Source organism: Mytilus trossulus, chromosome 11 (assembly GCF_036588685.1).
Source record: "Mytilus trossulus isolate FHL-02 chromosome 11, PNRI_Mtr1.1.1.hap1, whole genome shotgun sequence".
Lineage (NCBI taxonomy): Eukaryota > Metazoa > Mollusca > Bivalvia > Mytilida > Mytilidae > Mytilus > Mytilus trossulus.
In genome coordinates this window covers 59,521,880-59,549,261 of record NC_086383.1, presented here as the reverse complement: position 1 = coordinate 59,549,261, position 27,382 = coordinate 59,521,880, and the positions used below count along the sequence as shown (strand labels likewise).

The 27,382-nt window shown below is 32.7% G+C and overlaps 2 protein-coding genes across 6 annotated transcripts in view; one reads left to right on the top strand and one right to left on the bottom strand.

The window, feature by feature from the left end:
* Positions 1-343: 343 nt before the first annotated feature.
* LOC134691361 (serine/arginine repetitive matrix protein 1-like) lies at positions 344-22,018 on the bottom strand. 4 transcript variants are annotated; one of them, XM_063551865.1, is made up of 11 exons: positions 21,855-22,018; positions 14,672-14,926; positions 14,444-14,638; positions 11,795-12,229; positions 10,706-10,756; positions 9,820-9,966; positions 9,082-9,233; positions 7,706-7,774; positions 4,065-4,132; positions 2,063-2,237; positions 344-616 (listed from the first exon to the last, which is right to left on the bottom strand). In XM_063551865.1, exons 1-11 carry the CDS (start codon positions 21,887-21,889, stop codon positions 528-530), a joined length of 1,671 nt encoding a protein of 556 aa, XP_063407935.1. In that variant the 5' UTR covers positions 21,890-22,018; the 3' UTR covers positions 344-527. The 4 variants fall into 4 exon arrangements, with proteins under 4 accessions (XP_063407935.1, XP_063407933.1, XP_063407934.1 ...); XM_063551863.1 differs by having other exon boundaries at positions 14,444-14,926; XM_063551864.1 differs by having other exon boundaries at positions 14,444-14,920; positions 21,855-22,017.
* The window catches only part of LOC134691362 (probable peptidyl-tRNA hydrolase 2), an 18,214-nt gene continuing 12,488 nt past the window's right edge, over positions 21,657-27,382 (top strand). The window contains exons 1-2 of one of the 2 annotated variants that reach the window (XM_063551868.1): positions 21,657-21,675; positions 26,194-26,328. In XM_063551868.1, the coding sequence (XP_063407938.1) occupies positions 26,197-26,328 (132 nt within the window). In that variant the 5' untranslated portion in view covers positions 21,657-21,675; positions 26,194-26,196. Of the gene's footprint in view, positions 21,676-22,013; positions 22,146-26,193; positions 26,329-27,382 lie in introns of those variants that run through there. The other variant, XM_063551867.1, reaches the window with a different exon arrangement.

The following is a 27,382-nucleotide window of genomic DNA, read 5'->3' as shown; positions in this document are numbered from 1 at the left end:
GGTCTTTTGTGGATAGTTGTCTCATTGGCAATCATACCATATCTTCTTTTTTTATATTAACCAAAACTATGTTTGAAGGCCATTTATGTATTGTCCTTGGATACAAATTATTCATTTTGCTTTTAAGATTGTATGAAGGCTGTATTTGGGAGGGGGTCTACATTTCTATACTCCTGAATTTTTAGTCTATTTTTCTCTATGCAGTAAAAATATTTCTCTAATCTGTAAAACCCATCCAGGCCTTTTTGTAATAATGCATGCTTACCCTAACAACAAAGCTACACAGGTTTAGACTGTGTACATTTTGTATTTCACCTCAATCTTTATAATAAAAGACACCATAATTCTTCATAAGTTTATACATCTAAAAAGTATTACACATTAAATTGTCAATAAAAACAGCTTAAAAACTGAGTGATTTACACTGTTCTGAACACAACTTTTCTTTCTCCAGTAACACATCTTCAACTGACTAATTGTCTCAGTGAAATAACTCTGGTTGTTTTATCATTCAAAAGGGAGATAACTTAATTTTCTGTTGTACTTGATGGTTTTTCCTTCTCATCTTCATCTTTTATTTTATCAAACAAATCATGTTTCCATGTGGATTCTCTTTCTGAAAACAAATTAAAAAGAAAATTGTTAAATGATAGTTCAGTAATACACGTACACTTACAAATGTAAGTTTCTGAAGAAGAAAAAAAAAACATGCATGTTTTACTAGAACGGAATTGAGATTTATTAAAAATAATCTTACTGTTGGAACAATATCAACATGCTGCTTATGCATAGATTTCCTTTTTTTTATTACTTCATTTAAATATGTAATTCTAGTTCAAAAGCTAGCCTAAGAATGCTTAGTGATGTTTCATTGTTTTCATAATTTGTATTGTCCTTGATTCAAAACTTCTGGCCAGACATTTGTAAGTAAGTAAATTCTTTTTAGAGTCGGGCATAATATTTACACTTCAACAAGGTAAACATGAGCTCTGTAGAGCTCTTAAACGACTTTGAACTTAAATTTCCCATGATATAGTAATCAATGAAAGGGATCAGAATTAAATACAAGCTAATAAGACAATAACTTATTTTTATGCTAAAAAAATTAAATTCATGAGGAGCTGTTTGAAAAACTGAACCAACATTGCTCTGGTGTAATAAATATTTCAATAACTAACAAACAATTTATAATATCTCTAAATAAAATTTAAATCAAACTGAACAGTCAACGAAATTAACACGTTATATAATTTAGTGCATTCAAAGTGTATACCTTCATCAGGAATGTTCAAAAACCTCAAAATTTGAAAACTCAAGGATGTGTGAGATCTGAAAACATGAGAAGCTACTTAACCAAAAGGAACATTAATTATTCAAAACCTGTATGAACAAGAATATATCCCATAGTACACGGATGCCACATCCGCACTATCCCTTTCTATGTTCAGTGGACCGTTACAATGGGGTAAATCTATAATTTGCCATTAAAATAAGAACGATCATATCATAGGGAACATGTATACTAAGTTTCAAGTTGATTGGACTACCTTGACCAAAAATATTGACCGGAAGCGGGACAGACAAAAAGACGAACAGAGGAACAGACAGACAGACACAGACTAGAAAACAAAATGCTTATTTCTATGGCAAGATACCAAAATATAAATGTCAGTCCTTTGCAAAATTGAATGGTCAAAACCTTCGGACCACCACTTTTCCAAAACTCGGTTCCGAGAAAATGAAAAGAAAGGACAGGGGATAGCCAAGTGGCAGAGATCCAAAAAACGAAATACAGAAAAAAAATAATAAAGGGTTGATAATGCTTAAGCTACAAATTAGACTAGATTATCATCTTTGAGGATTAAGCATATGTATGGACAATTATCTAGATTGGATAGTCAACCAAGAAATGTAAGAGAAAAGGCGATCAACATTTAGTCGAAGAAACTCATTGAAGTTATTATTGTTCCAATTTTCTCTTCGTCAGTGTTTTTTTTGTCTTACTTACACAAATACTGTTTGGGGTTCCCCTTTAAACATAAAGATTGAAAGTACAACAAACCTTTGTAACTGTCCCTTGTGTCTCTGCTGTCCCTGTTGTCTCTGTTGTCCCTTGAACTATTACTGAATCCCCTACTTGATCCCCTGAAGCCTCTTCCTCTACCCCTAAATGGGGTTCTTCCTCTAAAGCCACGACCTCTGCCTCTAAAACCTCTTTGACCTTCTCTGTTATCATGCTGATAAAAATAAATGAATATTCATATCTACTAAAGGCTATTCCATTAAAATTGATAGGGAGGGTAGGAAACAATTTTCAAAAAATCTTCTACAACAAACTTACCTTTTTTTGAAATTTTACATACATCAAATGGACATAAAACCATAAATCACCAAGGACTCATGTCAAAATAAAAGAATCCTTCCTACTCTCTCACATGGATCTTAATGGAATAACCTAAAAACATTCATTATTATCTAAGACTGAAGCCATTATATGTATCGTTATATGAAACACTACTCAACATTTATATTTTACAGTACTAACAAAGGGGATTTCATTATTTCCACCATGCAAAACTTCAGTTTCTATACTCCAATTGTGGTTACTGTAGATTCATTATTATTTGTTGGATACCAATTTTCGTGGATTTAGTGTGTACAGCAGAACCACGAAATTGAATGTTCAAAGAATACAAACTTTTATATATTTTATATATACAGACTCAGCAAAACCACGAAATTAAATATCCACGAACATGCAAGAATTTCTTAATCCACGAAAAATTGGTACCCACGAAAAAAAATGAATCCCCAGTAATATTGGAAAACAGGTAGGGTAGTAAGTATGTTGTATACCACACTCTGTGTGTATCTGTTCTTATTCAGGAGCATTTCATTCAGCGGTTATTGTTTGTTAATTTGTTTGAGGAAAAATTGAATATTTTGGATTCCTTTTTTTTCATTGAATACTAATTTTATGGATTTTCTGGCTTTAGATGAACCACAAAGAAAGGTCAAATTTTCTATGGGTTTGTATGCAGATCTTTGTAAAACCACAATATTAAATATCCACGACAACACAATTGGTCCTTAATCCACATTAATTGGGACCCATAAAAATAAACAAATCCACAGTATGTGTTTCAGATATATCAGAATAAAAGTTCTAATTATTGACATACTCCCCCTGTCCCATTATACACAACAACAAATACTTGATAATTAATACCATTGAACCATATTGTTTAATAAGAAATTTATATACAATTATTGTGTTTTGATGAGGTAAATATGTGGTTTTATTGACCTATGTAAAACTAATATTCACTGAGGCAGACGGCCAAAGTGAATATCAGTTTTTCAAAAGTCAATTAAACCACATATTTACCAAAACAAAAGACAATAACTGTTTTATTCCATATTCCAAGAGAAGACAATGTATTCAGTGATAAATATTTACCGAAACCAATTGTACATCAAACATTTTACCATAACGTTACATGTAAAAGCGTGTGACATTTAGCACGGTGAATAACACTTTTTTCAAGTTGAATATGCTTTTTTTATTCAAATCCTATTCATATAGAGAAACCTACTTAAATAATATCAATATGGAATAACATGATTTATTTCTTTTTTTACAATATTCCATATTGATAAAATTTTATATGAACATGATGAATGGGATTTTGAATAAATAAGCATATTCTACTGTGAAACTTATATTTACCCCACAAAATGTTGAATGCTGTTATGTACATAGTTATGGTAACGTTTCATGTACAATTTTAGTAAATAATTGCCGTTACATATATTTCTCTTGGAATATCAAATAAAAAAAATCCTTTTTTTTTGTTTCGGTAAATATATGGTTTAATCGACTTTTGACAAATGTTTGAAAAACTTATATTCACTGGCATTAGTGAATATCACTTTTCAAGTCAATAAAACTACATATTTATCTCGTTAAAAGACAGTAATTGTACTATACCATTGCACTGTTTGACTTTCATGGAAGCCTTATCACTGAATCTAATTGTGACAACACTAAAATATATACATACCTCAAAATAACTAGGATTTCTAGGAATCAATTCAGGATTTTCCTTCCATTCTTCATATCTAAATTTATCTGTAATATATATATAAAGACAGCTCAAATTGTTTTTCATTACCATTTCACTGCCTTTTATAACTGACTATGTGGTATGGGCTTTGCTCATTGTTGAAGGCCATACAGTGACCTATAGTTGTTAATTTCTGGGTCATTTTTAGACTCTTGTTGAGAGTTGTCTCATTGGCACTTATACCACATCTTCTTTTTTTAGATCACTTACTCATGTTTGAAGAACTAAATGTACATGTGTACTTTAATTCATATCATGACTATTATTTCACATGGTTAGTTAATTAATTTTTGTTGTTATTTTGGTTGATATTTGGATTGGTGGTTTGCTCAAATTGTAGTTGTTCATTTTTTAGCAGAGATAATTTTTTACAATTTCTTAATACAAAATGGTTTTCAAGGTTTTATTTTCACATTTCTCACGTTTCCTTAATAATAGGAGTAATTGTAATATTAAGTTGATTTTTACAAAGTTATCTCCCTGTAGTATGATGTACCGCCTTAATGGTATTCGGCTGGTAACTGCATTGACATTTTTGTATTGGTAGTTTTTATTTTACATCATATATACTTGATAAAGGAGTTGTGTGTGACTCTAAAAGTGGTGAAACTCCACCACAAAGTGTGCCTCTATCAAGTCTGGCTCTCTAGACTATGAGTAAAGGCTGTTCTAGAAAATACTATGCCCCCAAGGGACAGCACTTAGTTTTACCCCCCATAACCTACAGAAATAAACTCAAATTTGAACAACACACCCTTTGCATTTTGTTATTTCAACTACAACCACCCACATAAAATTTAAAAAAAACGCTTCCCTAGGGGTGGGTTGGGGGAGAGATATTATTTTCTGAAACAGTTCTTATTGTCGACTTCCTGTCTGGTGTTTTTTAGAGGTGTCAGCATTTCGTGTGGTCTGCAATACTATCCAGTAAATATAGTAATTTCAAGTAAAATGCACTGAAAAAGGGTAATATATGAAACATATTCTGTCTGGCCAACTAGATAAATTAGGTATATGAAAAAATTCATAAATTAATTTGACTTCTGGTTGAACAGAAAACTGTTTGGTTTTGCCTTCAAGAAAGCTACATGTTTGTATCAAACAAATTGATAAAAATTTTCAACACAAAAAAGGTAATATAAAAATTGCAATTCCTTTATCCCCTCTTCCACCAATATTTTCATGAAAAACAAGAATGTGTCCATAGTACACAGTGCCCCACATTTTCTATGTGTAGTGGACCCTGAAAATGGGATAAAAACTTAAATTTTGGCATTAAAATTCAAGAGATCATATAATAGTGAACAAATGTACTAAGTTTTAAGTTTATTAGACTTCAACTTCATCAAACACTATCTAGACCCAAAACTTTTACCTGAGACTGGACAGACAGACGAACGAATGGATGCACAGAACCGAAAACATAATGCCATACCAGATGCTCCACAGGGCGTAGCTTTATACGACCGCAGAGGTTGAACCCTAAACGGTTGGGGCAAGTATGGACACAACATTCAAGCTGGATTCAGCTCTAAATTTGGATTGTGATTAAATAGTTGACACAGCATAGGTTTCTGACACAGAATGAATGTGTTCTAATGAACTTAAAATTTTTGTTTTCTCTTAGAACAATTCACTATGCTGTTGAATATTAATCCTCTCAAAAAAATGTTTGAAGAAATTTTCTTTTTATTTATGAAATTTCAAATGAGAAAAATTGAACCCAATTTTTTTAATCACATCCCCCTTTCCCTTATTCCAAAACTAATTTCAATTAAAATTTCTAATGGAGTTTGCAACAATAACTACTCATTTAAATACATCATTAAATTAAAGATGTAAAAAAACTGCTTGTTATCACTGAATGGTAAAGATAATTTTAATTTATCAGTTGGTAGTAAAAAGTGAACATACATTGTATATTGTATATAACAAAGATTTAAGCTGATTCTGGACAAAGAAAGACAACTCCAATTAAAAAAAATTCTTGCTATTGCACAATATTTTGCAATTAGATATTTCTTGCTTACTATTCTGGACAAAGAAAGATAACTCTAATTAAAAAAAAAATTGCTATTTCACAATATTGTGCAATACTTTGCAATTGAAAAGACTTGCTATTGCAAAGTACTTAATATAATAATTTTAGATCCTGATTTGGACCAACTTGAAAACTGGGCCCATAATCAAAAATCTAAGTACAGGTTTGGATTCAGCATATCAAAGAACCCCAAGATTTCAATTTTTGTTAAAATCAAACTAAATTTTATTTTGGACCCTTTGGACTTTAATGTAGACACATTTGAAAACAGGACCAAAAATGAAGAATCTACATATACAGTTAGATTTGGCATATCAAAGAACCCCATTTATTCAATTTTTGATGAAATCAAACAAATTTTAATTTTTGACCCCGATTTGGACCAACTTGAAAACTGGGCCATAATCAAGAATCTAAGTACATTTTTAGATTCAGCATATCAAAGAACCCAACCAATTTATTTTTTGTCAAAATCAAACTAAGTTTAATTTTGGACCCTTTGGACCTTAATGTAGACCAATGAAAACTTGACCAAAAGTTAAGAATCTACATACACAGTTAGATTTGGCATATCAAAGAACCCCGATTATTCAATTTTGATGAAATCAAACAAAGTTTAATTTGGCCCCTTTGGGCCCCTTATTCCTTAACTGTTGGGACCAAAACTCCCAAAATCAATACCAACCTTCCTTTTATGGTCATAAACCTATGTTTAAATTTCATAGATTTCTATTTACTTATACTAATGTTATGGTGCGAAAATTAGGAAAAATGCTTATTTGGGTCCCTTTTTGGCCCCTAATTCCTAAACTGTTGGGACCTAAACTCCCAAAATCAATACCAACCTTCCTTTTGTGGTCATAAACATTGTGTTTAAATTTCATTGATTTCTATTTACTTAAACTAAAGTAATTGTGCGAAAACCAAGAATAATGCTTATTTCGGCCCTTTTTTGGCCCCTAATTCCTAAACTGTTGAAACCAATACTCCCAAAATCGGTCCCAACCTTTCTTTTGTGGTCATAAACCTTGTGTCAAAATTTCATAGATTTCTATTTACTTATACTAATGTTATGGTGCGAAAATTAGGAAAAAATGCTTATTTGGGTCCCTTTTTGGCCCTTAATTCCTAAACTGTTGGGACCTAAACTCCCAAAATCAATACCAACCTTCCTTTTGTGGTCATAAACATTGTGTTTAAATTTCATTGATTTCTATTTACTTAAACTAAAGTTATAGTGCGAAAACAAAGAAATTGCTTATTTGGGCCCTTTTTGGCCCCTAATTCCTAAAATATTGGGACCAAAACTCCCAAAATCAATACCAACCTTCCTTTTGTGATCATAAACCTTGTGTTAAAATTTCATAGATTTCTATTCACTTTTACTAAAGTTAGAGTGCGAAAACTTAAAGTATTCGGGCGGCGTCGTCGATGACGACGCAGACGACGACGCCAACGTGATAGCAATATACGACGAAATTTTTTTCAAATTTTGTGGTCGTATAAAAATAGGGCATAAAAAAGTGCATCAACATACCTGGTCTGTTTTTAAAATCAGGAAGCCGTTGTTCTTGATTTGGCTTCTCTCCATCAGGCCTCTTACTATCTGTGGAATACAGAAAATAGAGTTGTGCAACAAAAGACAGAAAAATATATCACAACCTTCCAGAGAAGCAACTTTTTAAGCTATACATTATTTATTTTAACGTATTTATCTGACTTTTTAGAAATAATTATAGTGGGTCTCATTGGGGTCTTAGCGTGATGCGGGATTGACGATTTTTTGTAAGCGTGAAACATGAAAGTCGCTTTATTGTGTTGTGAAAACAGAAAATGAAGTGTTGCGGGACCCAGGAAATGACCAAAAAAAATGAAAATTGCTTGCGTACATAGTGTAACAGGATACAGGAATCTGACAGAAAAGTAAGCGGGATCCGGGATCGGAACCCCCCAATGAGACCCCCATTATAATGCATTTGAAAAAAAATTCCTTTTGAGTTATTTCCCTTTTGCATAAGATATTTGAATTGATTGTAAACAGGTTATGATGTCCATAACAAATTATTCACCCTTAAATCAACCAACTGCAGTACACATGTGTTCATAACAATTTCTCCATGATTTGTATAGTACACAAATATCAACTCCAGGCATTCTGCTTCTATTATGTGAAAATTCAACTATAGAAATAGGAAGATGTGGTATGAGTGCTAATGAGACAACTCTCCCTCCAAGTCACAATTTATAAAAGTAAATCATTATACATGTTATAGGTCAAGGTACTGTTTTCAACAAGGAGCCTAGGCCCACACAGAACAGCAAGCTAAAAAACGCCTCACAAATTGCTGTCAATATTCCTATTTTTGGGTCCTCTTTCCTGTCCGCAGTATAGAAATATTGATCACTTTAAAATCAAAAAGGAATATAACAAACTAAAAGTCACAGAATCAATGATAAAACAATAAATATCTATTGTTATCAAACATATAACCAAGTTATAGACTTGTTACAAAATAGAATAGCCAAGGGAGCCTCCCTTTTTCTTGTTTCTGAATTTCGATAAACTAATTTTCATTTGCTGTAAATGTATGTTTAATCCCGATGAAAATGTTTGCACCTGTCCTAAGTCAGGAATCTGATGTACCGTAGTTGTCGTTTCTTTATGTAATTTATACATATTTCTCGGTTTTTTATATTGATTAGACTGTTGGTTTTCCGGTTTGAATGGTTTTACACTAGTAATTTTAGGGCCCTGTACAGCTTGTTGGTCGGTATGAGCCAAGCCTCCGTGTTGAAGGCCGTACATTGACCTATAATGGTTTACTTTTTTTTAAATTGTTATTTGGATGGAAAGTTGTATCATTGGCACTCACGCCACATCTTCCTATATCTATGTATATTGTAAACATTTACCTCTATCCCGTCCTGATGTGGATCTTTCTGGCTTTCTTTCTCTAGAACCATCTTTCTTTCTTTCTCTCTGTCGACCTCCTATTCTGTCAAACACACGATTACTGTCTTTTCTACTTCCATCAGTACTCTTTCTTTTAGCATCAATTTTCTTCCTGAAATCCAAGACAACACTTATTACATGAAATGTCTTTATAAGTTTTTTTGCATAAGTTTCATAAATTTCTATTAATTGAAATGATTTGACAAATAAAAAGAGTCACAAGTTGAATTTGTGAATTTGCCAAAAAACAGCTGCATACGAGAAGTGAAGATAACTTGTGATTAGGTTTTTATACCCCATTTATTGGCATTATGTTTTTTGGTCTGTGCGTCCATCTGTTCGTATATCTGCCCATTTGTCCTTCTTTATGCTGGTTTATCTATGCTGCTTTAGGTTAAAATTTTTGGTCTAGATAGTTTTTGATGAAGTTGAAGTTCAATCAACTTGAAACTTAGTATACATGTTCCCTATGATATGATCTTTCTAATTTTAATGCCAAATTAGAGTTATTACCGGCCCCATTTTCACAGTCCAATTAAAATAGAAAATGATAGTGTGGATGAGGCATCCGTGTACTGGGGACACATTCTTGTTTAAACAATGTCTTGCTACTCTTTGTTTTTGATATGTATTGAATATTTCACTGCTGAACAAACTCATACAAACTATCAATCCCTAGCCTTATTTAAGGTCATTACCTGGCATCAAAACTAGGATCTTCATCTTGTTTGCGTTTTGACAGACTATGTCGTAGGTCGTTAGGATTTTTCTCCACCCTTTTAATCCTGTCATGATCTTCCTCCTTCACTAAGGATTCATATTTAGGGTCAGGTCTAAAGTTTAACCTGGCAGAGAAGAAAATATACATTGAATAACAATATTGCAGACATTGCATTAACAGTTTTCAATTTTTTGTATAAAGAAGGCTGTTAGGTTTGTCGTTTAAATTGTTTTACATTGTCTTATCCGGGCCTTTTATAGCTGACTATGCAGTATGGGCTTTGCTCATTGTCGAAGGCTGTACAGTGATCTATAGTTGTTAATGTCTGTGTCATTTTGGTCTCTTGTGGACAGTTGTCTCATTGGCAATCATACCACATTTTCTTTTTTTATATTTAGAAATATAAGCATAATTTCAGTGGCTAAATGTGAGTCAATTGTAATGAGTCTCTTAATTTGCATATGTATAAATCATTATGTTAATTTGTAATAAGTTTGATATTTTAATTTCATAATGTGCCCTGCCTCATGGTTTAATATATACTGTAAATTCAGAAATTATTGCGATGTTTTTATTATTGCGAAAAATGCGACAGGGTTATCATGTTATAATCGCAGTAATTTAAACTCGCATTTTGAAATATTTTATATGAATTAAAAAGGATTTTTCTCAAAATCGCAAAGATTTAAATCGCATTTGAGTCTAAAATGACAAAATCGCAATAATAAGTGCACACAATAATTACTGAATTAACAGTAGTTTAATTTAGAAACAACAGAAAAATTACCAAATAAATATTCTTTTTATAACTTATATCATCAATTATCCTTGTAAGACAATATGCAATCTCTAAATGTACATACTTTATTTCTGGACCATGCTTAAATTTTCTAATCACTTCAGGACTGTGTCGTCTGAAAAAGAAAGATGTTTAATATGTCAATAAATTTAAAAGACTCTGACAATATAGAGCTTAATGTTATGTTAAGACAGCTGTCTTACATGTATGTAAAGACTAAATGTTGCCATCTTTCCATTCTTTCTGTCCTTGGATTGCTGTCAAATTGAAATATGCCCAATATTTTTTTTAATGTATTTTGCTCATACATAAATACATATACAATGTATTAATGCTTGAGAAATATAGAATAACCGTCATTATATATGAATATACGGCGGTCAATGTAATTTGACAATGCAAATAGAACAGCTGCAGTATATTTGAATTTTAACAGGCCATTAAATGAGTTATAAAATAATACTAATATTTCATTGATTCAAAGGAACATGCAGCCATGAAATTGAATGCTGCCTGATATGAAGTGTGTACATTGTAGGAAGTTCTAGATTTTTCATTTGATTTATCAAAAAAATGTTTTTCATTTTTTTCATAGAGTCCATCAGGTTCAAGAGTAAACATGTACATCTAGCCAATCTAAAACCTCTCTCTGTTTTATTCTTATATATAAAAGTATATCATGTATATTGTTGTATTTTTTTATGGATATGATTACTGCTATATATATTCTCATAATTCTTCATGGAAGTTGTTTCATTGGCAATCCTAAAACGATTTGTATATAAAATTGGGAATGGACATGTGAAACTGCCCAACCAAAAAGCAAACAACACTCCAAGACCGCCAATTAGTCTCCAACGCAGCGATAAAACACTATAATACTTTGGTTTTTATCTCAAAGTTAAGAATATATATATGTATCATGAGAATGGAAATCAAAATAATTATATTTTTATGTTTAATAGACAGAAACTTTCAGGCAGGGACAAAACTTAAAGGGGCCCAGTCGCCCATGGCTCCTAGATTTTGAGCTGGGCCCCTAAACTTTCAGTTAAATTTCAGTTGAACATATAGAAACTAATTATGAAATATCTGGTCTGGGCTCCTAGCTTGAAATTCCCAAGTTTAGTCCCTGACTGAAAGCAACACTCACCTTTTTGAAGAACTATGTGATGCAGAAGGGACAACACTTATAATTCTCTTCTCCTCATAAACATTCTCATCCAGAATATTGTCAAAACCAAATATCTTAATTTCCTCACGATCAAAAATCGACTTTTTACCTTCATCTTTCCGTCTGTGAACGATAACATTATTTGAGTCAAATTCTCTACTTATTTCCATCGGTGACGCATGCATGGCATGCGGTCCTCTTTGAATTGCAATAACAATATTGTCTTCAACCACAATGTCTCCCTGATGTTTTTGATCATCTGTTATAAATCTATCAGATAATAGCTGTCGACGGATGGGTGTAGCAACAATAATGGCACTGATAAAGTCAGTTTTATGTCGGATCTTGGGAGGGGCTGCCTTTTTTGGTGATGGTGAAATACTTCTTTCTCTTGGAGCATGGTGTGATGAATTTCTGTTAATTTAAAAAAGTGTTTAGTATTGACGGATTGTTGGTATTATATAATCCAATGGGTTTACATAACATTGTGCATTCAACCATAATTTTGTGAAAATTCTTGTGTTATATAATTATTGTAAATATATATATATGTTTGTAAATGTTGAAAATTAAACAAAAATGAAAATAACCCTCTATATGGTATTCTTGTGTTATATAATTATTGTATATATATACATTTGTATATGTGTACATGTACATGATGTATGTAACATTAAAATGTTGATTTAAATTAAACAAGATGAAAACAAAATTTCACAATCTAAAAACCCATTCAAATGTTAATTGAGTAATTCACATATAAATTTATATCTTTGAATATAAATGAGATTTTGTGAACCTATTTAAGAAATGTTTCTTTTCAAAGAAAAACGCTGCTGTTCAAGGTTGGCAAAAAAGTGGTCAATACTAGTATTGACCATGCCAGTGGTAAATACCGGTATTTACCGGGAAATACTGGGAAATACCGGCAAATACTGGTCGATTGGAATTTTGAGTGGTCATTACTATAAAAAACTCTATTTACTTGGTCAATTAATTATAATTACAATTAATAATTAATTTATAAAGAAAGTGTTCAAATCATTTTTAATGCTTTCATTTCTAATTCTATAGTAAATTCAAAAAGGGATCTACATTGATAAATGTGTACATAATATTATAGTGAAAGATAAAAAAAAATTGTCCCTGCTCCCATGCAGCATGAAGAAGGTTTTAATCTCACAGTTAAATAGCTATAGACAGGAAATAATTTATTGTTCAAGGGAGTCTTCATATATCAATTTTATTACTTTCAACCCATGTACTGTCAACTTTTATTGGAGGCTGTTGTTTTGGTAATTAAATTTTCACACCTAGCAATGCCAGGTGATAGGTAAAAAGACCCATGTGACTTCATTTACCTGTAGTTTTATTTACCTTTAATTTTAATTACCTGTAAAATCATACATTTTGAATAAAAATATATTGATTGAAACATGTTGAAATAAAAATATAAAATTTGTAAATTCTTAAGTATGCAATATCATAATTCATAAAAACTAAATTTTAAATCAGTAAGAACAAGGATTTGTATAGTTAGACAAATTCTTGGTAAGAATAAGTGTTATAAATGAATAAAACATATCAAATTCATTAATTTTATAAGCTGGCACATTATATTTGTCTTTTGATCAAGATTTTACTTCAATCAATAGTAGAAACAACCATGAAAATTTCAATTGACCAGTATTTGCCAGTATTGACCACTTGGGGAGTATTGTCCGGGGTGGTAAATACCGGTAAATACCACTGGTAAATACCAGGGGTGGTATTTACCGCCCAACCTTGCTGCTGTTGGAAAAATTCTAATAAAACTTTTGGCAGTCTTTTAAAAACACTTTACATGTATAACTCTGAAAAATGATGTAACATGCAAAAAAGGCAGAGAAAGAGCATACCATTATCAAATTGATCGTTATTTTTCAATGTAGCAAAACATTAAATTCAATATAAAGGAAATGATACAATTACTCGCTAAAGTAATTTACTTGATTGACACCTGGAGTGGGTTTCCTTACCTATCCAACCCTAACCTTTTATTGGCATGTTTTTTGTTTATGTACCTAAATCCAAGTCGTTCTCTTTTATACATATACTAATATATGAGCTACAAGTAGCATACAATTGTAATCTAAATGTTCATTTATATTTTGAATTCCTGTATTCAAAGCACTTACAATTTTTTTTTTCCAAAATGCAAACTTGCTGTATGGGCGGGCTTTGCTCATTGTTGAAGGCTGTACGGTGACCTATAGTTGTTAATGTCTGTGTCATTTTGGTCTTTTGTGGATAGTTTTTTCATTGGCAATCATACCACATCTACTTTTTATATTAGTATAATTTCATCACTGTAAAAGATCATTTCAATAGCTGTTTTTGAAATTTACATGATTTTTTTCGTTTTTTAGAAAGTTGCCCATTTACTTCAACATGTTCAATAGTATACATTTTTCAACATATAGTTTTTTTTGTATTCATAAAAGTTTCTTATCTATAAACATGATGAATACATTTGTATATATGTTTGAAGTGGTGGTTTCCTTTAAAATCTACGATATTTTTAAAATTCAGTAACCCTACCTGATTCAAGATGAACTTATATATAATTAAAAAAACTCATGCATTTACCTAGGAGATAAAACTGGTGATTGACTTCTGCGACCTCTCAAATCTGTTGATGAATGTGGTGATTGTCTCCTCCTGTCTTTCTCAAGATGACTGTTTACCTGTCCTGTACCGGTCCTCTTGGGAGATCGCCGTACTGGTCTGCTCCTTGGTGAAAGTGATCTAGGACCTAAAGGCCGTCTTCTTGGAGATGGTGACCTTCTTACAGGCGGTCTTCTTGGGGATGGTGACCTTCTTACAGGTGGTCTTACTCTTGGTAATGGTGAGCCTCTTCGTCTTGGAGATATTGACCTGTTTCTTGACCTTGACCTTCTTAATGGTCGTCTAGCTGGAGAATGTGTTCTGGAACGACGAGGAGAAAGACGTCTTGGTGGTGTTCGAGATCTGGATCTTGAACATCTTGGGGGTGGTCTCCTTCTTGGTGATCTCGACTTTGACCTTCTTGGTGGAGGTCTTCTGTAAGGTGATCTTGACCTTGACCTTGACCTATATAACAAATTCAAGTATATGATTCAAATTTAAATTTAAGAAGAGGTCTATTTAAACCTTTGAGATAAACTTAAGATAATTATATGCATGGTTTTATGAACTTCATTTGGACTCATTTTGAAAACCATTTAAGTACAAAAATTATGTCAAATCACTAGATGTGCACTCAGGCAAAAATTACACAACAAAAAATGTTCGAATAACTGTTCTTCGTCATAACTTGAAGTTAGTGGACCAGTTCAATGACGGCTTAGTTAATTTTGTATTACATGATGGTTGTGTACATGGTGCATCAAGGGAAAACAAAAGATCGATGAATATCAGTCTTTTTCTGACTTGAAAAATAAAGGGAAATAATATATACTGTAAATTCAGAAATTATTGCACGTTTTTTTATTATTTTATTAATTTCATGACATGTACACAAACAACAGGATTTGGATGGTAAGGATTTATTTTAGTTCACTGTAAACACTTGATACCAACTACTTTTTACTGAAGCAATAAAGAGGGGGATAGGATATTTATCGGGACTCAGGGATCTGAAGGTGTTTTTAAGTTCGGGATTTTGGGATTGACACTCTCGGGATCCGGGAATTCTTTTTTTTGAAATTGGGATGTCAGGATTTAAATTTATTTAAATTCAGAACCTCAGGATTTTGCTTTTTTAAGACCTGGATTTCGGGAGGACCCCTCCAATCCCAGCTTAATAAACTAAGTTACAAATGTATTTGACCAGTTGATCAGTTAGCAGAGGTGAGTACAAACTAGGTACAATATTGGTTAAAACTTTTTCTAGCTAATGGTACTGTACATCATGTTTTGTACATGTGAAGGGACAAATAAAATTGAGAATGGAAATGGGGAATGTGTCAAAGAGACAACAACCTGACCAAATAAAAAAACAACAGCAGAAGGTCACCAACAGGTCTTCAATGTAGCGAGAAATTCCCGCACCCGGAGGCGTCCTTCAGCTGGTCCCTAAACAAATATTTACCAGTTCAGTGATAATGAACGCCATACTAATTTCCAAATTGTACACAAGAAACTAAAATTAAAATATTACAAGACTAACAAAGGCCAGAGGCTCCTGACTTGGGACAGGCGCAAAATGCGACAGGCTAAACATGTTTGTGAGATCTCAACCCTCCCCCTATACCTCTAACCAATGTAGAAAAGTAAACGCGGGACAGGCGCAAAAATGCGGCGGGGTTAAACATGTTTGTGAGATCTCAACCCTCCCCCTATACCTCTAACCAATGTAATAAAGTAAAAGCCTTTTAATCAAGCATAGTAAATTAATATGAAAAAAATATGTTCATTCACATGATTCATTCATTCAAGTCCTGTGGCTGAAATATTAATTCTTAAGTAATGTATTTTTTAAAATCATTTTGTGTGAAGTGAATAATTTTGACTGTGATTACTCAATGTATAAAACATGTAAAACCAGATGCTTCGCAGGGCCTAGCTTTATACGACTGCAGAGGTTGAACCCTGAACGGTTGGGGCAAGTATGGACACAACATTCAAGCTGGATTCAGCTCTAAATTTGGATTGTGATTAAATAGTTGACACAGCATAGGTTTCTGACACAGAATGAATGTGTTCTAATGAACTTAAAATTTTTGTTTTCTCTTAGAGCTATGCTGTTGAATATTAATCCTCTCAACAAAATGTTTGAAGAAATTTTCTTTTTATTTATGAAATTTCAAATGAGAAAAATTGACCCCAATTTTTTTAATCACATCCCCCTTTCCCTTATTCCAAAACTAATCTTAATAAAAATTTCTAATGGAGTTTGCAACAATAACTACTCATTTAAATACATCATAAAATATTAAGATGTAAAAAAACTGCTTGTTATCACTGAATGGTAAAGATTATTTTAATTTATCAATTGGTAGTAAAAAGTGAATATACATTGTATATTGTATATAACAAAGATTTAAGTTGATTCTGGACAAAGAAAGATAACTCCAATTAAAAAAAATCTTGCTATTGCACAATATTGTGCAATTGGATATTTCTAGCCATTGCGCAATACTGTGCAATTGAAAAGACTTGCTATTGCACAATACTTAATATAATAATTTTAGATCCTGATTTGGACCAACTTGAAAACTGGACCCATAATCAAAAATCTAAGTACATGTTTGGATTTAGCATATCAAAGAACCCCAAGATTTCAATTTTTGTTAAAATCAAACTAAGTTTAATTTTGGACCCTTTGGACTTTAATGTAGACCAATTTGAAAACAGGACAAAAATTAAGAATCTACATACACAGTTAGATTTGGCATATTAAAGAACCCCATTAATTCAATTTATGATGAAATCAAACAAAGTTTAATTTTGGACCCCGATTTGGACCAACTTGAAAACTGGGCCAATAATCAAGAATCTAAGTACATTTTTAGATTCAGCATATCAAAGAACCCAACCGATTCAGTTTTTGTCAAAATCAAACTAAGTTTAATTTTGGACCCTTTGGACCTTAATGTAGACCAATTTGAAAACAGGACCAAAAGTTAAGAATCTACATACACAGTTAGATTCGGCATATCAAAGATTCCCAATTATTCAATTTTGATGAAATCAAACAAAGTTTAATTTTGGACCCTTTGGGCCCCTTATTTTGTTGGGACCAAAACTCCCAAAATCAATACCAACCTTCCTTTTATGGTCATAAACCTTGTGTTTAAATTTCATAGATTTCTATTTACTTATACTAACGTTATGGTGCGAAAACCAAGAAAAATGCTTATTTGGGTCCCTTTTTGGCCCCTTATTCCTGAACTGTTGGGACCTAAACTCCCAAAATCAATCCCAACCTTTCTTTTGTGGTCATAAACCTTGTGTCAAAATTTCATAGATTTCTATTAACTTAAACTAAAGTTATAGTGCGAAAACCAAGCAAATGCTTTTTTTGGCCCTTTTTGGCCCCTAATTCCTAAAATGTTGGGACCAAAACTCCCAAAATCATTACCAACCTTCATTTGTGATCATTAACCTTGTGTTAAAATTTCATAGATTTCTTTTCACTTTTACTAAAGTTAGAGTGCGAAAACTAAAAGTATTCGGACGACGACGACGATGACGACGCAGACAACGACGACGCAAACGTGATAGCAATATACGACATAAAATTTTTCAAATTTTGCGGTCGTATAAAAATAGAAACAAGATCATAGGCCATTTCTGGAATTAATTCTTTCACTGGAAAACATTTGTCAATTATGCATGTGTTATGCACACCTTTATGACTTCATTTACCATGTTTAATACATACAAGCCCGCCTACTTTATTAAAAGATATAAGAATCATCATCCTGCAGGGTAGTTTAGAAATAATTAGTGGAGCAGAACAAAATTAAACTTGATCTGTAACTCATCATGGTTAGATCACATACTAAATATCAGCCCAATATCTGACAACATTTACAAAAAAAGTCCGTATATTGTGATTTTCAAAAATTTATCAAAGTCCAAAGCCTGAAATTACAGCAAAAATTAGCCACACAAAACGAAACTTTAACTTGATCTGTAACTCATCATGGTAAGCTCACATACCAAAATTCATACTGTGATCTTCAACAATTTATCAAAGTCCATATAGCCCTTAATTTTGGCAACAATTAGCTAAGTGGAACAAAACTTAAGCTAATCAGTCCAATATCTGAAAGCATTTAGAAAAAAAGTCTGGTATAATTGTGATCTTCAACTATTTATCAAAGTCTAAAGCCCGAAATTATAGCAACAATTAGCAGAACAAAATTCAAACTTGATCTGAAACAACTCATCATGGTTAGAACACATACCAAAAATCAGCCCAATATATCTGAAAGCATTTAGTAAAAAGCCTTAAAGGTTCCTATAATTTACTGTGATTTTCAAAAATTTATCGAAGTTCAACGCCCAAAATTACAGCAAAAATTAGCCGAGCAGAACGAAACTAAAACTTGATCAGTAAGTCTCATCATGGTTAGCTCACATTCCAAAAATCTGCCCAATATTTGAAAGCATTTAGAAAAAACTTAAAAAGGTCTGTATAACCATGATAACTGTGATTTTCAACAATTTACATGTATCATGTGATTTTCTACAATTTCTCAAAGTCCTGAGCCAATAATTATGGCAAAAATTAGCGGAGCGGATTGAAACTTAAACTTGATCTGTATCTCATCATGGTCCACTCACATACCAAATATCAGTCCAATATATGAAGGCGTATATGGCACCACCAACTTCGTTGCAAGGTCATAAAAATCTGTATTATAATTCCTCAAATATTATTTAGAAAAAAGATTTATTTGGTATTAACATAATATTACAATGTACAATGATGTATTAAACATGTAAAAAATATCTAATAATTGAACTGGAATTCAAATGAAAATGTGAGTGAACATGAAGGGTGTGAACAAAACTACGGGGGCGACCATGTGAGGTGCAAACGTGTATTAGGCCAGAATGGACCTGATACCTGGCAGAAACATCTTGAAACCAGTTGGTCATGTTGGTGAGATGAACCCAATGCTACAGAGCTCCAGATAAGCTGCGTATTTGCGTGATCACGCAATACAAATAATAGAAAACCCAATGCAATTGTCCATTGAAGGGTTCAACAACCCAATTAATTCAACGGAAAACCCAATTATATGTCAAAACCATGAGTTCTCAACCCTTTTATTGGCTACCGTTTGTGTTATTTACCCTTATCTGTTTACAGTCGTCGCGTAAACTATTTTTATAATATTTATAATTGGAAATTTCCTGTCGTTCTAAAAATAGATCCTTGCATCAAGTAGCTGAAATGGGTCCCTGTTTGAGTTTTCCGTTGCTCAATATGTACACGTGTTTTTTGTAAATATTTTTATTTTCTCGGTGTTTATCCAATTAGTGTGTGTCATGCAGTCATATTTTTTTCGCATTGCTCGGGATTTTTCATAACATACATCGAATTAAAACGAAAGTGAATGTCCGGTTAAAATATTGAAAAGAAGCATGTTTTCGGCTTATTTTGGAAAACTGAGGGAAAGTTATAATGATAACAAGACTCAGCCAGTGTCTTTAGGAAGCGTCTATCCAACGCACGGGAGTGTGTGCGTACCATATCGAAAACATTGCTAATAAACACGGGGTTTCATCAAAAACTAATTCAGTTGGAAAAAGTGAAAGGCCCAATCAATTATGAAATGATAAAGCATCAGACATCAAATGCGCAAATTTTTGGAGGTTTTTTTTAGGTAAAATTATTGAAATATTCTTCTTAAGGGGTGAAATGTAGATAGCTCGAACTATTGTGTGTTAAAAAAAGCGAGGAATTCAAGTTTAAAGCTGAAACAGCCTTAATCCACATCTGACAACAATCTACAGATAGACGGGCGGACAGACGGACGCAAAGTGAGACGAGACAGATCACAATTGCTCACCTAACCAGTATATTTTTCAAACGAAAAGTTCTACTTTTACCAGCGATTTTTAATTGTCTTTTCATACTATCTGTTTTTTATTTTTTTTTATTTTCAGAGGTCGTGCCAGACTTCACTGTGTTCGCCACAAACAACTAAATTTAGAATGAGATGCATTTACGCAGATATTTTTATTTACTTGGGATCCCAAGCATACGGTAATACGGTACATAATTCGGCTATTTAGGTTGCAAGGGAGAAATAAATATAGACACAGAGATACAAATTAATGAACTAACCTTTCGCTTAAAACAGTATTTCTATCTTTCATTACGGATATTATAAAAGAATCTCACCTGCCGACTGTTTTCTAGACCGTGTCATGATGAAATTGTGAAAGTGATTTAGGGATGTTTTGGAACTTCGATTATCAAACAAATTTATTATAAAAACCGCAAACACAATGTTATAGCTGTTTTTACTTTAACAGCTAAAAACCTATTATATCTGTCATCAAACGCAGCTCCGCGTATGACACATTCCTTTCAAATTATTGATAGAACTTTGATAAAGCGTAGGTCAGTTGATTAGTAATCACGTTGATTCTGTGAACCTAACTGTTTTATATATACTTTGAATGTTAAAAAAGATTCATGAATGGTCTCTTCTGATACTTAAATATGTTGAAGTCAACCCATGCTTTGCAAATTTTAGGGGGGGGGGGGGGCGCACGCCCGCCACGCCCCTGCCTAAATCCGCCCCTGGAGTTTATATACTATTTTTTATTCATTTTACAGTTAATTAATGAATACACACACCATGCACACAGCCACTGATCAGGCACTGGTCTCAGAATTTATTATATGAAGGTATAAGACGAGTGCCTGTGAATACACATATCCTTTTTTGTGAGAAAATACAAAACTGGCAAAAGGTTTGAAACGGGACACAAATTAAACCTACAATTGCTCCTCAGTGAATAAACCAAATAAAACAGCTAGCAAATAACCCTAACCATAACCATAAACCAAATAAAAGAGCTAAACAAAGACAGAAACATATTAATTTAAGATGGAAAAAAATTGGGGTTGATATTGCCTACATGTTCAATATTGTGTCGATGAAAAAACCCAATACATTAAGGAGCTTGGTGGTGAAAAACCCAATTTGATATTAACCTGAGGGGTGAATTGGAATTGATAATGCAATTAAAAAACTTTATCACCCAATTATATAAGAAAATTGTGGGTAAAAACCCCAATTTATGAATTCTTATCTGGAGCTCTGATGCTACATGTATGAACTTGGACTAGGAACAAAGAAATCACAAAAGTAGTATGATAATTGTGAAGACAGTGACATTGTGTTATTGTTTTGTTAACTTATAGATTAAAAAACAGACTTTAGGTTAAATTTAGCACAAGCTTTCTGATTTTTGACAATGTTTATGTTTGTACTGTTGTAGTGCTGAAATTTGACGAAATCTTTTGTTTTCTGTGAAAGAAATTAACCTTCTATCTCTGGAACGTCGTCTTGGTGAAGGCATCGTTAGTTAAAGGGGAGAATTCTACGCATTTACAAGATATGTAGGAAACTATACACTGTTTACAAGACAAGACAACTCATGTCATACACCGACTCCATTTTTAGTGTCTAAGTGCAGAGTGCGTTTGAATGTAATGAGAAAACATACTTATTTCTAAGCTTCTATCTGACATTGATGATTCATGCTCCTTTTTTCCTGCATCTTACTTTCAAGTTTAATTTCTATATCTGTTCATCAATATTGTTCGAATTTTAAGGTATAAAAATGTTAACTACGTCGTCACACGTCATTAGAAATTGTACAATTTGTAAATTAGTCGATGAATCCCATTTACATCATTACATAGTGAAAAATCTAGATATATCCTATTTTTGAACCCTTCAGCTTCAGTTGCTTGGGATAGAAATACCATTTAATTGTACATTTGCCAGCCACAAATACCATTTTTTTCTACCGTTAGTGTCAAATAAGCTTAGTAAATGTTGTCGTCTGTTAAATCATGTTACTGTTAGACTGAGGCTCAGCATGACCACTTCATCATGATCATGGTGTTTGTTAAGGGCCATTCGTCCTAAAACAAGTTCATAGATTTGTTTGCACCCGTTCAATTTTGCATCCTACACATTTGCTCTCAAAGTCTGTTTACACCCTACATGCTTGCACCCTAGCTTCTTATTGGTTTTGTCAAGCATACATGTAGTAGTCCGAGATTACTCTGACATCCAACGGCTGTTTTGCCAGACAAGGTTGGGCCGTGGGATGTCAGAGCCTGTCCAATATCAAAAAGTGGATATTTGTCTGTCCAAAATAGATGCGCTACTTCCTCGCTTCTGGAGCCGACTGAGGGCCTTGGAATTATAAAAATCGGGCATCAATCTCTTCAGTTTTCATTTATCTCTTCATTTATGTAAGTTTCACATACCTGCCAAACCTTTAATTTTCTATATTTTAACATTTTTCACAGAGACCCATGATTTCTCCATGTTGCTTTTCTTTTTTAATGCCCGGGATTTCGGGATTTCATGTTTTTAGAGATTTCGGGATCAGGACCCCTCCTACCCTCGCTCATTTATGTAAGTTTCACCTACAGTTTGCTTGCATCGCAAATGAGCGAGGTGTTAGATTATATAATTTTATATTCATATGCATACATCATTTCCCATAGTCCATTGTGCCTAACTTTTTTCTCGTGATCACATGACAATCTTTCAAAATGAAAGTCAAAATGCCAGAATCTGTGGGTCACCATCAGTCAGGGGTACTACTTGTACAAGTGTATTTTATTTACTTGAAGAAGTAAAAAAAAATATACATATATAAGTAAATAAATAATGTTTAAATAATCTCCCCTTCATTTTCTCAAAAATTTACTTGTATAAGTAAATTTTTCTTACAATCCAACAAAAATCCTCAAGTTTTGAGATGTAAAATCATGCCTTTAATGATTTTTCCCAGGTTTGCTCAAATTTTTTAATTAAAGTTCAATGTTTCATCTCATTAGTTCAACAAAGAAACTGATTGCGCAAAGATATAAAGTATTTGCGCAAGGCCTTCAAAAATTGCTCCTTGGGGGCTTGTAAATGAGCAGTGTTCTGAAGATAACAGACAAATGAGATTTTCATTGTCCATGAAATTGCATTGAAATGATTAGTAAAGACATCTGCAAAGAGCAGATAATTTAAAATTCTATTACAGCAAAGAAATCCAAAGATTTCAATAAAAGAAGATAGGATGACTTTTTTACTTCTACAAGTAAAAAAATCTGAATGTCTAAGGGACATAACTCAGCCAATTTTTTTTTTTACCTATACAAGTAAATAAAATTCACTTGTATAAGTAGCGTACAAATTTACTTATATGTGTATATTTATTTTTACTTCTTCAAGTAAATAAAATACACTTGTACAAGTAGTACCCCTGACTGACCATGGTCTGTCATTGTGAAAACTGTCTAAGTATGAGAAAATAAAGGGTGGCAGGTACATTGTAGGTGAAGCTTACATAAATCATGTAAATGAAGAGATTATAAATGAAAAATGAACAAATTGATACCCGATTTATATTCTGTTTGCACCAGAAGCGACGAAGCAGCGCATCTATTTTGACAGGCAAATATCCACTTTTTGATATAGGGCGAGCTCTGTCGTCCCACAGCCCAGCTTGTCTGGCAAAACAGCCGTTAGATCTGAGTGATCTGGGAATAACATGTAGTTGCAAACTGACATGATATTCAGGTGCATTACACGTTTTTTCACTTTAGGCCACAATTAAAAATATTTCAGTTTGCCCAAACCCGACCCATGATGACTGGGTGTGGGTAGGTAGGTCATGTAGGTAGGCAATTTTTTTTTTTCCAGAATTTGCATGAAAATATGAAAACAGTATAACTTTTTTTTTCTTCCAACCTTTGTAGAGACAACCAAAAGCCATGAATTAAAAACCTGTGTAAATAAATAAGTCTACTATTATATACAATTTGTATCCTGAGATGTTTATAACCCTGACAATTGCTATATGTATGAAAGGGCTAGTGAATTAATGAAGTGATCAAAGCTTGTTCTGTAGAATCTCCAAACTAAAAACGTACATGTTATAATTTTATTACTTAAAATAATCAAGTTTTTTTTAAATAATCATTATCATGGTTATTGTTAAAATATTGTCATGATAGTTGCATAAAGTTAACGTTTTCTGGAGAATATTTATTTTTAGGTCAAGGTTCTAGAGACTTCCTCACAAATTTGTATACAAATCCAATATGGCGTCCATAACCATGATAACGTGTTTACTTATGCACATGTAAAAAAAATATGTCTGACAAAAGTCAGATTTCTCTTGTCAAAAGGGATTTATATTTATATTGTAATAAATTATTGAGAAGGAGTTACGTTCAGTTAAGATTATATTTCTGATTCTGTGAGCAATTATAGTTTTATCAAATTCTCCCAAACAGCAACGTACTGATCTTGTCAACTGAGACTTGTAAATTTGAACTATTTGAGTAAAAGGGCATCTTATTCACTCGATATAGGAAGATTATGATTAAAGGACAACAATTTATCAAGAAATAATTCCTTTTTATTCAGTAAAAACTAAATCTTCTTGCAAGATTGAAATTCGCAACTACCGGATCCCTTTCCTCTTCAGAATAACATTAAAAATATTCGATTGTACATGGGTTAAATAATTACCGTTTGAACAAATCTACCTGAATATTCCTATCAGATATTCGATTACACGATAAAATTAACATTAAGCATATAGATAAGGCCTAGTAAGGGTTTGGTAGTACAGACAACTACAGCTTAAAAAAACTGTGCCACTTCACATGTTTTACTTCAACTTTGTACTAGTTTGGGTTTATAAATATTTTTGATTTGAGCGTCACTGATGAGTCTTATGTAGACGAAACGCGCGTCTGGCGTACTAAATTATAATCCTGGTACCTTTGATAACTATTTACTTCTTTACCTTTTGTTAAATCAGAAGATAAAAACAGAGAACATCGCATATCGATTAACTGCGTCTCTTACACGCTTTCTTTTTATCTTATTCACAATAATTTTCAAACACAAAGACAACAAACATAAAGTTTTATATGATGACGGAGCAGACACAACAAAGATCCGAAAAAAAAAAATCTTTCAAAAAACGTCAAAAAAAGAATTTGAGTTGGCAGGTTTAATTTGGGATGTTCGCATTTGGGCAAACATACAATCTTTTTATTTTGGCGTTAATTAGAAAAAAATCCTATATACCTTAATATAACACAAGGTTCTTAACTTGTATTTTTGAAAATGTCATACATGTATATTCCATTATATGCTGATTTCTTGGTCAAAAGCGAAATTAGACAAAAAGCAATGTAGCTGTTTTTTTGTTATTGTAAAATTTCTATTTTCTTTTCCTGTTTTTCTGTCTCAACCAGTTGTATTATTCACTCTAATAAAAACCTCACAATAATTTCTGAGTTGACAATTTGATGCATGTGGATTTTGTTTAGGTAGTTTATTTTAACACTGAACTATTTCCCTTTGATCTATGACAGGATTGCTTCTCTTAGAACATGTGGTACTTACTTAACCAGTTATAAGCGGTTGACCTAGGGAAATAATTCTTTAGCTCATTCAGTATACACACTGTTCTTGTAATACAAGAGGCCCCTGGTTTCAAGTCCTGGTGGAGACTTTAGATGATTTTGTAAGAAGAATCATGCTCTCCGATTACAAATCTTTTCGCTATATTCATTGATATTAAACATTTATTCATCTTGTTTATTGTAAAGCTACTTTTTTTTTTTATAGGATATGGATTCAGCTTCTGGAGGTGACAATGGGAATAAAGAGTCTGCCACCACGAGTGAAGGTGGATTTAAACCAAGGGACGATCATCTGGCAGTGCTCATGTCATTAGGCTTCTCTAAAAATGCTGCCACAAGGGTAAGAATAGTCACAGGAAATGATTGTTTGGATTTACTTGTGTCCTAGCTAGGGTGCTCCTACTTGGTTGTGGATAATTTTGGAGTTGATCACATGTGACATGACAGTACTCATGTGACTTTGGTTCTCTAAGAATGCTTCCTGTACCATTAAGGTAAGCTAACCAATGATTGTCTTTAGTTTTATCTTACTGTGCTCATGGAACATTGCACTTTGGTTTTGTTTCTGTGATAAGAGGTGTTTGATTTATACAGATCTTATTACTAGCATGACTGCTGAAAGGTTATTCTGAGTCTCTGTACATCCTGATACAATAGTTAATTTTATTATTTAAAAAAAATTACTTTGATCTTTTGTGTATAAGTTTTTCATCTCCAGTGACCTGACCTTTCCTATGCAGACAGTTTCACTAGTCCGTCCATCTGCCACCATTTTAAAATTGGGAACACCTTCTCTTTAGGAAAATATAAATCTATATTTTCATTTTTAAGCAGTTAAGCTGCTTTATGCGAGCACCCTAGATTTATGTTCTACCTAATAAATGCTGAAATATGTGCCACTTTTATTATGTGGCTGGCTATCATGTTATTTATAACTAATTGGACACTTTTTTCATACTTTTTATTCTGGAATATAAAAAATATTACCATAAAAACGTTAACTGGTCGTTGATTTTCCCAAAAGTTTTGAAGTTGCACATAGGAAGTAGTGCTCGATAGAAAGCCTTCTATAGTTTATTATCACCTGTGCTGTTGGCTAAGATGTCAAAGATGAATTGTATGAAATATTTGATCGCCGAAAATCTATAAAGATGAGTTGTTTACATTTCATATATGGCAAAAGTCGTAGGAATATTGTTGGTCATCGATACGTATTACATACGTCAGTAGTCTATTAATCAGCTGATATAAGTTGGCGGCAATTTCAAACTACATAGAAGACGAATTTTACGTACTGTTTAAATTGGGAGAATTCTGATGATACATACATACATGTTAACATCCCGACGGGAGTACAAAACTCCCGTTTTCAGGGGTCCCCTCCCGTCGAAGAG